At 35.3% G+C, this 16,625-nt stretch overlaps 1 protein-coding gene across 3 annotated transcripts; it reads left to right on the plus strand.

Moving 5' to 3' along the window:
* The first annotated feature begins 60 nt into the window (after positions 1 to 60).
* On the plus strand, positions 61 to 16,595 carry LOC129905131 (dynein axonemal heavy chain 2). Of its 3 annotated transcripts, none has more exons than XM_055980525.1 (16): positions 61 to 233; positions 301 to 1,002; positions 1,059 to 1,818; positions 2,191 to 3,274; positions 3,347 to 3,517; positions 3,578 to 4,082; positions 4,137 to 4,521; positions 4,589 to 5,032; positions 6,628 to 9,807; positions 9,866 to 10,064; positions 10,178 to 12,702; positions 12,781 to 14,138; positions 14,198 to 14,302; positions 14,367 to 15,309; positions 15,376 to 15,866; positions 15,925 to 16,595. In XM_055980525.1, the coding sequence occupies exons 1-16, from the start codon at positions 182 to 184 to the stop codon at positions 16,467 to 16,469; spliced, it is 13,449 nt and encodes a 4,482-aa protein (XP_055836500.1). In that variant the 5' UTR covers positions 61 to 181; the 3' UTR covers positions 16,470 to 16,595. The 3 variants fall into 3 exon arrangements, with proteins under 3 accessions (XP_055836500.1, XP_055836501.1, XP_055836499.1); XM_055980526.1 differs by having other exon boundaries at positions 2,191 to 2,365; XM_055980524.1 differs by having other exon boundaries at positions 3,578 to 4,521.
* The last annotated feature ends 30 nt before the right edge of the window (positions 16,596 to 16,625 follow it).

Consider the following 16,625-nt stretch of genomic DNA (forward strand, 5'->3'; position numbering starts at 1 on the left):
TTAAACATAAACAAAACAACAACCCTAACCATAGAAACCACAATAAACTTAGTAAGAAAAATTCGACTCAACTTACTCAAAACTAATTTAATATTCATTTGAATTTCGAGTCAAGCTAATGTGAGAAAAATATCGTGCCTAATTTTATTACTGAAAAGTTGTTTAGAAAAATAAAATAGAAATGGCTGGTCATGTTAGCATTATGAGCAGCGTTAGCGAATCCGCTCAGGATGGTAACTCTTGGAAATAACCTTCAGCATAAGTATTCTTCTAAATAAAAATCCATCAATTCCATTTCAGAAAATGAAATAAAAGAACAAATACAGACTGTTCCAGAAACACCAGTTCCAACATATTCCGACGAAGAACTAGCACAACTGGTAACCTTCGTTCAACGTATGACAGTATTATACGGTCTTGACCACCGAGACTGGACGGAAGTGGCTTTGTCTGTTATACGTAGCTGGTTTCTTGGAGTGAATGAATTGGTCTTGACTATATTTTACGACCAAAACAAACTGATTGCATGTCTAAGCTTCCCAATAGTACCAGTACAAGGTTTGACGTACTTTATGCGAAAACCAAACGAAATTTTCGATGTGGAGACCTTTCATGATGAAGTTATATACGGAACTCTACATGAAAATATTGATAAAGCTTTTTTAAGAACCCTGACTTTAATTTATGCTCCTTATTTTCGAGACTACACAGACTGGAGTGACAATGTCCGTTATAGATTTTTCAATGCATTGGATAAAGTTCTAGCCAATGTGACTGGGTTGCATTATAAGATTTCTGGAGCAACTGTATTGTACGTTCCCACGATAAAAAACAAATCCAATCCAAGTGTTGCGGCCAGAGATCGTGAGCTCGTCAAAAGCCTCGAAGCTATTGCTGTTCATTGGGGAACTCAGATTAGAACATGTTTGACAGACAAAGTACTGGTGGCACCGCATGAACTTGTTTGTCCAATTGAAGAATATGAATTCTGGGTATACCGATGTAAGAGTCGTAATATTTTGTTTCTATTCGGTATTTTTACCAACATAATTTTTCAGATGAAGTTCTTCAATGTTTAAGCATTCAACTACACAGTGATGATATACAAAACGTTGTTCAAATACTTCGAATAGCTCAATCTGTTTACATTAAACAAATGGAAGAGTTAATACAAGAATGCGATAGTGAATTGATTGAATCCAAGTCGAATGTTAAATATCTTCAGTTGCTTGTCAAGCCCTCACAGATGCTGGAGAATGCAAAAAGTCCAGCAGAAATTCCCACAATGCTTCCCCGTTTTATTCATCTTATACGATTTATTTGGCTCAATTCAGAGTATTACAACAAACCTGAGCTCATTACGGGACTGTTTCGAAATTTGAGCAACCAAATCATACAATTCTGCACATCACAAACAAATATCGACAAAATCCTTGATGGTCACCCAAGATTCGGCATCCAAATGTGCAATATGTCAATTGAGTGTTGTTTATCATATAAAGCAATATTCAAGGAAATTTTAAAACAATATGAAGGAAATGATAAAACTCTTGGACGGGGGCTGGATGAAGCTATGATATTTAATCATGTTAATGCATTTGAAGAACGTTTGCATGATTTAATTGATATTTGCCAATCAATGATAGTATTTGGGAGATTGGATGAGACGGAAGTTATTCCGAAGCCATTATTTGGAGGAACTCGAGGATCGTATTTCGAACGAAAGTCAGAAAATGTGGAATCTAATTTTATGAAAATATTGGAAACACTGAGGAAAGATTCAAAGGATTTAATATTGGATGTACATCGAAATGAATGGTAAGCAATTGACAGCAATTCGACCGGTATATATTTATATGTAAATGTGTGTTCATCGGTGTCCTCATACATTTAACATGATTTTTTAATTTGAAAATCGGGACTCTGGAGTTGAATACTTTGATTTTAGTAAAAAAAAACTTGGATTTAAAAAATGAAGTCAATTTCTTTTGAAAAAATCAATTTTGGAGTTATTTCGAAAACTGTTGATTGATGAACTTTTTTTCAAAATTTAGTTTTTTAAAAGCTAGGTGACCAAAATCACATAAACAGATATTTTAGTCATTATAAAACCAATTTCTATCACTTTTTTTTACATAATTTATGAAAATTGAAAGTAAGCCTTCAAAATGTCATTCATATTTGACACAGGTATGCCGAGGTGCTAAAATATCGCAAGATGATTCGTAGTCTTGAAGAAATCGTACAACGTTTGATGTCAAGTGTATTTCAAAGTATATGCAATGTCGAAGAGGGTTTAGAAGTTTTGGTGACTCTGCATTTTTATTCATTTCGGGATGCTCTACGAAGGACATATTTAAAACAGGTCAGTGAAGTGTGGGCAATGTTTATTACAGATATTGCAGCAACAAATGAAAAGCTCAAAGAACAATCTCAATACCATGAATCATGGGTTCCGAAATACGCCTCAAAGGCAATGATGTACAAAACGAATTTAGAACGATTAACATGGATAAAAGATCGTTTAGAATATTCCGAATGGCTACCGGATGTCAGCTTCTCGAAAGTTGCATTGACAAAATTTATTGCATGTAACGAGGATTATCGCAAGGAAATGCAAAAATCATTCAAATCATGGACACAAGTAGCTGATGTAGATTTCGTTCCAAAATTAAATCGTACACTTTTGATTCGAAGTAAAGCTAAGAGGGGCCTCTTGGAATGCAATATTGATCGATCTCTTCTGCAAATCTGCGAAGAAGCTCGATATTTTGCCCAAATGGGATTTCATATCCCGCCAAATATCAACAAGCAATACTCCAAGTATTCCAGCATGAAATTCGTCTACAACAGCGTGATAACAGTTTGCTTGTCTTACAACCGCATCTTGGCAACCTTATCACCAGGTGAAAGGAAACTTTTTGCAATGCTCATTCAAGGTTGCGATAAAAAAATTGCTCCAGGAATTTTTAAGCTTAGTTGGGGTGGTGAATTTAGTGATGAGTACATAGTGGATTGTAGCAAACATACCGAGAAGCTGCAAGGTACTGTTGATATCTATAAAAGAGCCAACTTCAATATCAGTAGAGCGTGTGAAAAAATTTGCAATCTAACTTTCTTCAATATTTTAAATACTGGACAGTCTTTGGAGAGTTTTGAGAAGAATCTTGATGCACAATGTAAAGCTACAGCTAAAATACTATCGAAGCAATATTCATTTATTCTTGAATTGATATTAGCAGTATTTAGAGAATTTCAAAACGTTTACGATGAGGTTAATTTGAAAAAAAAAAAAAAATAAAAGGTTTTGAGCAACTAAAATATTGATTTGTGGTTTTTCTTCTAGATGGTTCCTCAATGGACTTACTATATAAACCGTTTAGATGACATGCTAGAAGCTGCTTTTCTAATTTGCGTCAAAAACTCTTTGACGAATGTGTTTGACGTTCTTCATGGAAGAACAAATGTTGGGCCTTCACAAATATTATTAGTGAATATTGACATACAGGACAGAAAGGTAAACAGATTTCAGTGCTGATAAATACAATCCATCAGGCTGAAGAATTTATTTTTTCAGATTGTTTTTTTACCTGCTACTCGAGACATTTCACTTGCATTTCAAACTTTACTTTCTCGGATAACAAATGTTTTGAAAGACTTTCCCCGTCTTTGGCAAAAGTTTAAGCTTTCAACTTATTCCCGAACTTTTGATGATATTGTTAGAAATAACTCTGACTGCATTGCACTGGAAAAGAACATTATGCATGAAGTTGAATACAATATATCTGAGTTGAATGCTTTTCTTGTCAATTGGACTAAATTTCAACCAATTTGGGAAATGCAGGAATTGACGTTTCTCAAAAACTGGGAGGAGCGAGAACAAACTGCTGAAGCATTTGATGAAAGCTTATCTAATTATACAAGCTTCGCAAATGAAGTTTCAATTCAAGAAACAATATCTACAGTACACTTCATCACTATTAACTCGAGTAAATTGAAGAATTCTATTCTAGATTTCATTGATTGTTGGCAGGATTTTAATGTTAAATTACTAAAGAAAAAGGCTTACGCTAGAATCAAAGGTATTTTTTTAAACTTAAAAACCACAATTTATCTTTATGTAATTTTGTTTTCAGGTATTTACAAATACATGAACTACAATATCGAAAAAGTCTCTATCATTCCAAGAACTCTTAAAGAAATTAAAGAGTCAACAAAATTTTATGAGCAACTTGTCAAAGAAATTGAACCAAAATCAAATGAGTTTCCAGCTATTTTAGAACTTTTTAAAGTTCTTGCCAATTATCAGATTAAGTTTCCATCCAATTCACTCGAACTGGTTCAAAATTTGGATCAGGAGTGGCAAAACTACATTAAGAAGCTTTTAGAAGCTGATGAAATGCTCGGAAATACAAAAGAAGAATTCAAAGCTTCGCTCTTAGCTCAGTCTGAAAAATTCAAAGTTGCAATCAAAACTCTTATGGAAGAATTTCTTCTCAAAGTTCCAACATCATCACAAATGTAATTAACTTTCTATATCCTTTCCCTTCTCCCCTTCCCATAAAAAAAATCCTTATTTTCCTTTTAGACCTTCTAAAATAGCTTTGAAATATTTGGATTTAATCCGACAAAAAGTTGAAGCCTGTTTCAAGTTTGAAAAGAGTTTAAGTGCAGATTTGAAAATTTTTGGAATTGGTTATTTTGAAAACGTAGAACTGAAAAAGATCGAAAGTGAAGAGAAAATCCTACGGCACATTTGGGAATTGGTAAACGAGTGGACTATTTCTTGGAATGAATGGAAAGATGGAAATTTTTGGAAAATAAACTTGGATGTGATTGAGGATACTGCAATATCTCTGTACACTCAATTTAACCAACTTTGTAAATCGTACAATGATAGAAATTGGGAATTTTTGGAAACTATACGGAAGAATGTCGGAGAATTTCGAAAAACCTTACCTCTGATAGCTGCTTTAAGAAATCCATCCATGCGACCACGTCATTGGGATAAATTGCGAGCAGTTGTTGAAATGTAAGAAACTTTTTTATATTTAGCCCTGATTTTTCAATCGTCAGTTAGACTATCAGAAGAATAAATTTCAATATAAAAAAAACTTTTATTCCTAGGAATAAGCTCTATCTGAGGTTTATCTGACTATTGAAAAATTGGCCCTTAGTATATTAAAATTTTATTTACTTTAGCATGAAAAACATAGTCTCAAGCCTTTACAAGGTCTTGTATTAAAAAAAAAGGTTTTTAAGATCAAAAAGTAGGTAATATCGGCATATAAAATTGTAATAGTTATATAGTTCAATTCCAATTATGGTGTGGGCTGTTGATGCTATGCGAAGGTCTATGACGCCGGAGATGTTGGTTCGATTACCAACCTCCACCACCTAAAATGAAAAAAAAAGAATTTTTTTAAATACCTATGTAGAACAGTTTTACTATAAAAATGATTAAAGTAAAAAACAAAGTCACTAGATATTTTTTCAACCTTATTTACGAAAGGTTATTCAGCTATTGCTTAATTTGTATAATATTTCTAACTTAAAAAAAAAACGAACTTACTCTTAGGGTTGATTCAATTTTTAAGATTTTTTAAATAGAAATTTATAAAATTTATTTATGAAAAAAAAAATTTTTTTCCGAAATTGGTATATGACAGGTAAATATCGAAAATATCTAATTCCAAATGAAAGCAAAAAATATTTCTTCGATTGCTTTAATTTCAGTAACCAGACCTCCAAGAAACTTTTGGTTTTCAGCTATGAATACAGCTTAAAGAGACCTTTCTTTTGATGTCTCACTCGACGGATTTGGAAGAAATTTTTGAAAATGTGTTTTTTTCAGGCAAGTGGTTAACCTTGATTTTTTTCTCGAAAATACGAAAGAAAAAAATTTAATTTTCTTAGTTTAATTTTCTAGTTCCGAATGTAAGAAAAAAAAATATTTCTTCGATTGCTGTAATTCAGAAACCTTGATTTTTTCTCGAAAATGCGAAAGAAAAAAATTTATTTTTCTTAATTTAATTTTCTTCTTCCGAATGAAAGAAAAAAAATATTTCTTCGATTGCTGTAATTCAGCAACCAGAACTCCAAGAAACTTTTGGTTTTCAGCTATGAATAGAGGTTAAAGAGACCTTTCTTTTGATGTCTCACTCGACAGATTTGGAACAAATTTTTGAAAATGTGTTTTTTTCAGGCAAGGTTAACCTTGATTTTTTTCTCGAAAATTCTAAAGAAAAAATTTAATTTTCTTAGTTTAATTTTCTTGTTCCGAATGTAAGAAAAAAATATTTCTTCAAATGCTGTAATTCAGCAACCAGACCTCCAAGAAGCTTTTAGTTTTCAGCTATGAATAGAGGTTAAAGAGACCTTTCTTTTGACTCGATAGATTTTGAGGAAACTTTTGAAAATGTGTTTTTTCAGAAAGAAAAAAAATTAATTTTCTTAATAATATTCTTGCGATTATTTCAATAGAATATTGTTAATACTTACAAAAATCTGAATTGTTTTACGCAAGATCTCGTAACGGACTTTTGAAAAATAATAAATTATTTCCTCTAAAAAAATGTAAAGATATTCCCTTTTTCATTTCTTAATGAATTAAAAAAAAAATTCCAGGGAATTCGATCAATATGCCAAGGACTTTACCCTGGACAAAATAATTGCAATGAATTTCCAAGCATTTTCTGAAGAAATTCAAGACATTTCAAATGCGGCAACAATGGAGCTTCAAATTGAAAACGCAATAAAAAATATTGCAACAATTTGGGCAATTCAGAAGTTTGAAGTTGCTCACTATAGAGACGGAATTTATAGAATTAAAAATGTCGAAGACTGTGTTCAACTTTTGGAAGAGCATCTTATACAAATTTCCAGTATGAAATCTACCAAGTTTGTCGAGCCTTTCATAAAAACTGTTGATTATTGGGAAAAAACTTTGGCTAATGTGTCGGAAACTCTCGAAAAAGCTCTGACTGTTCAACGCCAGTGGTTGTACTTGGAAAACATATTTGCTGGTGAAGACATCAGTAAACAATTACCACTTGAAAATAAACGGTTCCGAGAGCTAACAATCGAATGGGGATCAATAACTGAGAAAATGTTTCATGCCAAGTCTGCAGTCAAGGCCATTCATCACCGGATACATGGATTTTTGCTTCAGCGATGTACAAACATTGAAGATGAACTGGAAAAAATCCAAAGGGCTCTTGAAATATATTTGGAAAGTAAAAGACAACTCTTCCCCAGATTTTATTTCATATCAAACGATGATTTGTTGGAGATTTTAGGAAATGCCAAGAAGCCTGACTTGATTCAAACTCATTTAAAAAAGCTTTTCGACAATCTATACAAATTGGAATTAAAGAAAATTCTAGGGAAGCAAATTCGTTGGCAATCGTTAGGAATGTATGCAAACGACGGAGAATATGTCGAATTTCCAAATATTATTTACATTGAAGGCCCTGCTGAAAAATGGTTGGCGACTATAGAAACTCAAATGCTAGCTGTATTGAAGAACAAATTGAAGCTTACTAGAGCCTCTCTAAAGCAATTAATGACAAATCGTGAGAAATGGCTGAAATCTTGGCCTGGTCAGCTGTGTTTGACAACAGCTCTAATGCAGTGGACTGCTGAGTGTACAAGGAGCTTAGTTCACTGTAAAATTGTAAACAGCAAGAAACCGCTTCGTAAGTTGAAACGCAAGCAGAACAAGGTTCTCGGAATTCTTTCGGATCTCAGCAGAAAGGAATTACCAACATTACTGCGAATCAAAGTCAATACTCTGATAACCATCGAAATTCATGGACGGGATGTAATTGAACGAATGTACAAAATGAACTGCAGGGATGTAAGCCATTTTGAATGGTTTTCTCAGTTACGATTTTACTGGGACAGAGATTTATCAACTTGCAATATCAAGCAGACCAATACCCAGTACACTTACGGGTATGAATACACGGGTAATTCTGGTCGATTGGTGATTACTCCGTTGACTGATCGATGTTATATTACCCTCACAACTGCCCTTCACCTTCATCGAGGAGGAAGCCCTAAGGGACCGGCAGGAACCGGCAAGACCGAAACCGTTAAAGATCTTGGCAAGGCTCTCGGATTGTGGGTGGTTGTTACAAATTGTTCTGAGGGTCTAGACTACAAGAGTATTGGAAAGAATTTTTCGGGTCTTGCTCAGACGGGAGCCTGGGGCTGCTTTGACGAGTTCAATCGAATAAATATTGAAGTTTTATCTGTGGTAGCTCAGCAAATTCTGTCAATCATGACTGCTCTTTCAGCGAAACAGAAAATGTTCAATTTTGAAGGTCAGATGATCAGACTCAGACCAACCGTAGGTTTGTTCATAACCATGAACCCAGGCTATGCTGGTCGAACAGAACTTCCAGATAATTTAAAGTCTATGTTTAGGCCTATCGCAATGATGGTGCCTGATAATATTATAATTGCCGAAAACTTGCTCTTTTCGGATGGTTTTCAAAATGCAAGAATTCTTGCTCGGAAAGTTTTTACACTTTACGAGCTGGCCAAGCAACAATTGTCAAAGCAGTGTCATTATGATTTTGGTCTACGTTCGATGGTTGCACTTTTAAGGTACGCTGGGAAGAAACGGCGACAACTTCCCGGAACTTATGAAGACGAAATTGTCTATTTGTCAATGCGAGATATGAATGTTGCAAGATTAACTGCCGAAGATTTGCCTCTCTTCAATGGGATTATGGAAGATATCTTTCCCGGACTTTTTATTCCTACTGTCGACTATACTGACTTCATAGAAGCCATTTCGGCAGAATTTAAATCTAATGGCCTACAATTGATACCAAATGCCATTAAAAAAGTTATAGAGGTTCATGAAACCAAAAGCTCAAGACATTCCACAATGATTATTGGAGACACTTGTACAGCAAAAAGTGTTACCTGGAAAGCCCTCCAGGGGGCCTGCAATAGATTGAACAACTTGAAAAAAGAGGGATGGGAAAGTGTTACGGTCTACCCAATGAATCCAAAAGCATTGAATCTGGCAGAACTTTATGGAGAATATAACCTTGCAACAGGAGAATGGTTAGATGGTGTTTTAAGTTTGATCATGCGAACAGTTTGCGCTGAAGAAACGCCTTCACAAAAATGGATTCTATTTGACGGTCCAGTCGATGCAGTTTGGATTGAAAATATGAATTCTGTCATGGATGACAATAAAGTTCTGACTCTGGTAAATAGTGAACGTATAACTATGCCACCTCAGGTTTCTCTTCTGTTTGAGGCCTCAGATTTGGCTGTAGCGTCGCCAGCTACGGTATCACGTTGCGGAATCGTGTACAATGATTACAATGACTGGGGATGGCGTCCATATGTGCAATCATGGCTAGATCGACAACCTTTAAAAGAGTTCGTTAATATCTTGAGAGGGCTTTTCGATGACTATATTGATAAAATATTGGACTTTAAGAAAACTCGGTGTCGCGAAACTATAGTTACCAATGAGTTGAACATGGTAATGTCTATGTGCAAGCTTCTGGAATGTTTTGCTACAAAAGCAAACGGAATAACAGCAGGCAACTCAGAAGATCTTGAAATTATGACCAAGTTATGGTTTTTGTTTTGTATGATTTGGTCGATATGTGCCACCGTTGACGAGGAAGGCCGTTTAAAAATTGACGCCATGATACGTGAAAGAGAAAGTTGTTTTCCAATAAAGGATACAGTCTACGATTATTATGTTGAGGTTCACTATAAAACATTTGTACTTTGGGAAAGTAAACTGAGTGATACTTGGAAATATGACCAAAAGTGAGTTACTTTTAAATTTTCAATTTGAACTCTCTGTTTTATCTAATGCAACTTCTAGTGTTCCATTTTACAAAATCATTGTACCTACGGTTGATACTATACGGTATGAATACTTGGTTTCTAAGCTTTTGATATCCGAAAGTCCGGTAATGCTTGTAGGTAAAGTTGGAACGGGAAAGACTTCCACTGCAATCAGTGTGACGAATTCATCTAATCGAGACACTTATTCAATTCTTTCGATCAATATATCAGCTTTGGTAAGAAAAAAATTGAGTTTTGAATACTTTTACCTAATTTCAAGACATTGACTTATTGAATCGCTCTTATTCGTTAGTACAAAAATACTGTTTTTATTTTATCTCTCCAACAGACATCACCAGCGGGCCTTCAAGAGTCAATTGAAAGTCGAACTGAAAAACGTACAAAAGTCTTATATGTGCCTATAGGAGGAAAAAAGATGATACTCTTCATGGATGACTTTAATATGCCAGCAAAGGATACATATGGATCACAACCACCCCTAGAACTCATACGACAATGGATTGACTACAAGTTTTGGTTCGATCGAAAAACCCAACAAAGAATTTATGTCCAAAATACAACCTTGATTGCGGCCATGGGTCCTCCAGGAGGAGGTCGACAAGAAATATCTCCCAGAACTTTAAGTCGATTTTTCATAATCAACATGACTTTTCCTACCGAGGCAATAACTGCTCATATTTTCGGAACTCTCCTAAGGCAAAAGTTAAGCGATCACGAATCTGATGTCCAGAATTTGTGGAATCCAATTACTCTGGCAACAATTGATTTGTTTAATGCGGTGTGCAAAAAACTTTTACCAACTCCAACCAAAACCCATTACTTGTTTAATTTGCGTGACATCTCGAAGATCTTCCAGGGTCTATTACGTAGTGATGCAAAGTCTACAATAAAGATGGCAACCATTCAGCGCCTTTGGATTCATGAGTGCTTTAGAGTATTCAGTGATCGATTGGTAGATGAATCGGATCAGTCATGGTTTGTGTCTGAGATAAATGACACTATTGGCAGGCACATGGATTCAACTTTCCACAGTTTGTGTCCAAATAAAATAGTTCCAATATTTGGTGACTTTTTGAGTCCACAGGGCTTTTATGAGGACATTGTAAACTTTGAAAGCCTGCGCAGCTACATGATCAGTCAGTTGGAAGAATACAATTTAGTTCCTGGATCAGTGAGAGTGAATATAGTTTTCTTTCGAGAGGCTATAGAACATGTGGTTAGAATAGTTCGGGTTATCTCACAGCAAAAAGGGCATATGTTGCATATTGGCATTGGAGGTTCGGGTCGACAAGTTTTAGCAAGAATGGCAACCTTTATTTGTGAATATGATGTTTTTAAAGTTGAAGTAACTAGAAAATATCGAACTCCAGAATTTCGAGAAGATCTAAAGTCTTTGTACAAAATCACTGGCATCAAAAATAGGCCATGTGTGTTTCTATTTAGCGGTGATCAGGTTATGGAAAGTGCGTTTTTAGAAACAATCAATAATATGCTTAGTACTTGTGAAGCAAATTTATTTAAAACCGATGAGTTTGAGGAGCTCAAGCCTGGTCTTGAACGACAAGCTAAGAAGATGGGAGTTCAAGCTACAACAGAAGCTTATTATAACCTATTTATGCAAAACGTTTGTAATAACCTTCACATAATCATATGCTTGAGTCCAATCGGTGAAGATTTTAGACTTTTCTTGAGACAATACCCAGGCTTGATAAATGCAACAACTTCGAATTGGTTTAGAATGTGGCCACAAGAAGCACTCTTAGAAGTTGCTCAGAAGTCTTTGCTTGGTGTACAACTTAACGTCCCTATTCCGGGACAGAATCTTTCATCGAGCAAGGATAGCCTTGTGCACATCACTGAAGAGATTTTACAAGAAAATGCTGCTCGTGTCTTCTCATTCATTCACTCAAGTGTTGTCGACTTTTCTAACCTTATGCTTATTGAAATGCAGCGTCACAATTATGTGACTTCCATTAACTTTCTTGAACTTGTCTCGGGATTTAAAGATCTGTTACAATCAAAACGAATCGAAGTGTCTTCGAATTCTAATAAACTTCGCAATGGGCTCTCGAAAATTGAAGAAACTCAGGAAAAAGTTGCTATTATGTCGGAAGATCTAAAAGTCAGTCAGGAACAAGTGAAAGAACTCACGAGCCAATGTGAAGTGTTCATAGCTGAGATAGGAGTTCAAAGTCAAGAAGCCGAAGAACAAAAAGAAAAAGTCGACGAAGAAAGTAAAATTATTTCCCAAGAAGAAGTAGTTTGCATTGAATTAGCTGAAATTGCCCAACAAGATCTTGATTTTGTAATGCCAATGATAGATAATGCTGTTAAGGCTCTAGATGCCCTTAACAAAAAAGATTTGTCTGAAGTCAAATCCTATGGAAAACCTCCACCGAAAATTGAAAAGGTCATGGAAGCTGTTATGATACTTTTGGGTAAGGAACCCACCTGGGAGATGGCCAAAAAAATGCTGGGCGAGCAGAGTTTTCTCAATGATTTGCGAACTTTTGATCGAGATCATGTTTCAGATAAAACTTTAAAACGGATAGGGCTGTATACACAAAACCCTGAACTAGAGCCGGAAAAGGTTGCAACCGTTTCTTCGGCTTGTAAATCGTTAATGCTGTGGATCATTGCAATTGAAAACTATGCCAAAGTGTATAGAATAATGGCACCGAAAAAGGAAAAACTCGACAAGACTATGCAGTCGTTAGCTGAAAAGCAAGCATTGTTAGCATCAGCACGACGAAAGTTGGAAGAATTGAACTCAAAACTAGAGAGGCTGAGAGATGATTTTAAAGAAAAATCTGAGCTTTTGGAAAACCTCAAAAATAAATCTGAGAAACTAAGGTAATTAAAGATAAATTCATTTCAGATTTAGTTTTTCTTCATTTATTGCTTAAACCATTAAAAATTTTTAATTTTCAGAAAACAACTTGACCGAGCAATTATATTGGTTGAGTCTTTGTCAGGGGAACGTCAACGCTGGATGGATACTGTCGTTTTACTCGATATTGATTTTGAAAAACTTCCCGGTGATTGCATTTTAGCCACAGCATTTCTATCATATCTTGGTCCTTTTGATTCCAAGTACAGAGACGGCCTCCTTGAAAAATGGCAAAAGCAAATTCAAGAGAAAAATATTCCACACACTGAAGATTTCAAAATCATTCGATTTCTTAGTGATCCTGTTACAATCCGAGAATGGAACATCCAAGGATTGCCTCTAGATGATTTTAGTACTGAAAATGGTATTATTGCCACTCAGGGACGGCGATGGCCACTGATAATTGACCCACAAAATCAGGCCAATGGTTGGATTCGTAATCTCGAAAGTCGCGATCTTAAAACAATTGATTTCAATCAACCGGATTATCCTCGTGTTTTGGAAAGAGCTATGCAATTTGGCTTTCCAGTGCTTTTACAAAATGTCACTGAAACATTGGATCCAATAATCAATCCAATATTGAGTTCAACATTTACGATTCAAGGTGGACAGAAATTTATCAAATTTAATGATAAATTTATATATTGCAAAGAATCTTTCAAGCTCTATATTACGACAAAAATTACCAATCCACATTACCCACCAGAGACATCATCAAAAACTGCGATTATAAATTTTGCTGTTAAACAAAGTGCCCTAGAAGCCCAGCTACTTGGCATAATAGTTCGAAAGGAGAAACCAGCTTTAGAACAGCAAAAAGATGAAATGGTTATGACCATTGCCAGAAATAAGCGAATACTAATAGACCTTGACAATCAAATTCTGCGACTTCTAAATGAAAGTAGAGGTTCACTGCTAGAAGATGATGAACTTTTCAATACACTTCAAAAATCTCGACACACTTCTGCACTCGTTAAAGAGTCTCTGAGCACAGCAGAGGTTACAGAAATAGAAATAGATATCGCCCGTCAAGCGTACCAGCCTGCTGCTGAGAGGGCTTCAATTCTTTTCTTTGTTTTAACTGACTTGGCGAAAATCGATCCAATGTATCAGTTTTCATTAGCTGCTTATATTTTGCTATTTATTAAGTCTATCGAAAGAAGCCCAAAACAACAAGTTGTTAAAGAACGAATTTCTCACATTAACGAATACCATACGTATGCAGTTTTTAGAAATACCTGCCGAGGGTTATTTGAAAAACACAAACTTCTATTTTCGATTGCAATGTGTGCAAAAATGTTGGAAGCAGCTGGAAAACTAGTCGAAACGGAATACAATTTTATATTGAATGGGGGTATAATTGTGAATAGACTTGATCAGGTTCCAAATCCAAGTCCAAGTGAGTTTTCTGAACTTATAGTAGACATAGGCGTACAACTCATTCTTGTTTATTTTAAGATTGGATTACTGAAGAGATGTGGGATAATGTGACAGAACTTGACAAAACAGCTGGTTTTCATGGAATTATCAATTCATTCGAACAATTTCCTAAACTTTGGCATGGTAAGAAGCTTATTCGGTAAGTACCTAGACTTTTAATCTTTAACATTTTTTGTTTTGATTGCAGAATGGTATAGTTGTACTATTCCTGAATCAGAAGCTTTAGTAGGAGAATGGAATGACAAGCTTAATGACTTTCAAAAAATTTGCGTAGTTCGGTGTTTGCGCTCAGATAGAATCATATTTTGTCTATCACAATTCACGGCTACAATTCTCGGATCGAAGTTTGTTGAGGCTCCTATTTTAGACTTGAAATCTGCTTTCGAAGAATCATCGGCTGATACTCCCTTAATTTTCCTCCTTTCGCCTGGAGTAGACCCAACGGGAGGTCTTATTAGTCTTGCAGAACAGGTCAACATGTCATCGAAGCTTTTCTCGCTCAGTTTAGGACAAGGTCAAGCTCCACTTGCAACTAAATTGATTATGGAAGGAGCTAAGGACGGAAATTGGGTGTTCTTGGCCAATTGTCATCTGTCACTAAGTTGGCTTCCTAGTCTAGATAAAATCATCCAAATGATACAAGCTACAAAAGTCAATAAGAAGTTTCGGTTATGGCTGAGTTCGGATCCACATAAAGATTTTCCGGTGTCAATTCTACAAACTGGTATCAAGATGACCACAGAGCCTCCACGAGGAATAAAAGCTAATATGAAACGACTTTATAACAATATTTCCGAAGAAAATTTCAACGAATGCACTGATCCAATAACCTACAAAAAGCTTATATTTGCTCTCTGCTTCTTTCACTCGGTTTTGATTGAGCGTAGGAAGTTCCAACAACTTGGTTGGAATGTAATTTATAGTTTTAACGATTCAGACTTTGAAGTTTCTGAAATTCTGCTATTTCTCTACATCAATGAGTACGAAGAAACTCAATGGGAAGCCTTGAAATACCTCATAGCTGGTGTTAATTATGGAGGACACGTTACTGATGAATGGGATCGCCGTTTACTTATGACTTACATAAATAATTTCTTTACTAGCGATGCAATAACTATTCCAAGTTATCGGTATGCTTAAACATTGTATTAGTTATTTTGAATGATTAACTTAGAGTACATATTTATATTTTTAAGACTTTCATCCTTGCGAACATATCTGATTCCACCAGATGGAGATTTACAATATTATAAGGATCATATTGAACTTTTACCCAACACAGATAGACCTGAAGCATTTGGACAGCATCCAAATGCAGACATTGCATCATTAATTGGAGAAACAAAAGACCTTCTTGATGCTTTGCTTTCCATTCAAGGGCAAACATATAAAGCTTCTGCGGAAAGCATGGATTCAAAGGTCTTACGATTAGCCCAAGATATTGAATCGAATATTCCTGATGAAATGAATAACATTCAGACTGTAAAGATTTTGGGACTTAATCGTTCACCTTTGGAAGTAGTTTTGTTGCAAGAAATGTCTCGATACAATGTACTTCTGGCCAATATTAAAGTTTGTTTAAGGGACCTACAGAATGGTATTAAAGGTTTGGTGTTGATGGATAGTGATCTTGAAGATGTTTTACATGCTGTTTTTGAGGGACGAGTTCCAAATAATTGGCTTAAAAGTGAGTAGCCGTAATAATCAGTTTTATCTTTTTCCATAATAGTTTATTTTATTTGTAGCTTATCAATCTCAAAAGCCATTAGCATCATGGACTCGTGATTTAGTTCATCGTGTGGACTATTTCAATCGATGGGCAACAACTTTAAAGGCTCCATCACTTTTCTGGCTATCAGCGTATACTTTTCCCACAGGATATCTTACTGCGGTTCTTCAGACTTCAGCTAGAGCTTCGAAGACCCCTATTGATGAACTTTCCTGGGAATTTTCAGTTTTTGTAGAAGATGAAGCTGCTGTTTCCAGAATGGTTCCAAGTGAGGGCGTTTGTATTCGTGGACTATTTCTAGAAGGTGCAGGATGGAATAGAAAAGCCCGTTGTCTACAGGATCCACAGCCTATGGAACTTGTGTGTCCAATGCCAGTAATACATTTCAAACCAGTGGAGAATACGAAGAAAAGAAGTCGGGGAATTTATCATTGTCCAACTTACTACTTTGCTCAACGTGCAGGTTCTTTTGTAACGGTGGTTGACTTAAAGTCCGGTTCAGAAACTTCTGACTATTGGATTAAACGAGCCACTTCACTTCTGTTGAGTTTAAGTTCATAAAACTTGAATAACTGCGTACACCATTGTTTGAAAATGGTTTAAAGGTTTTTAATATGATTTGTTTTTGTGTTTAGTTAAAAATATAACCTATTTATATTAAAAATAACGACTGTTTGTTTATTTTAATTTGCTGATTTTTGTATTTTTTTTTCTGTT

Source organism: Episyrphus balteatus, chromosome 1, assembly GCF_945859705.1.
Source record: "Episyrphus balteatus chromosome 1, idEpiBalt1.1, whole genome shotgun sequence".
In the NCBI taxonomy this organism is placed as follows: Eukaryota; Metazoa; Arthropoda; class Insecta; order Diptera; family Syrphidae; genus Episyrphus; species Episyrphus balteatus.

Excerpts from the sequence above, each read along its gene's own strand:
- LOC129905131 (XM_055980524.1), top strand. The coding sequence starts at position 182 with ATGGCTGGTCATGTTAGCATTATGAGCAGCGTTAGCGAATCCGCTCAG. Across the intron at positions 3,518-3,577 it reads TTGACATACAGGACAGAAAG|ATTGTTTTTTTACCTGCTAC; the intron begins GTAAACAGATTT and ends TTATTTTTTCAG. Across the intron at positions 10,065-10,177 it reads CGATCAATATATCAGCTTTG|ACATCACCAGCGGGCCTTCA; the intron begins GTAAGAAAAAAA and ends TCTCTCCAACAG.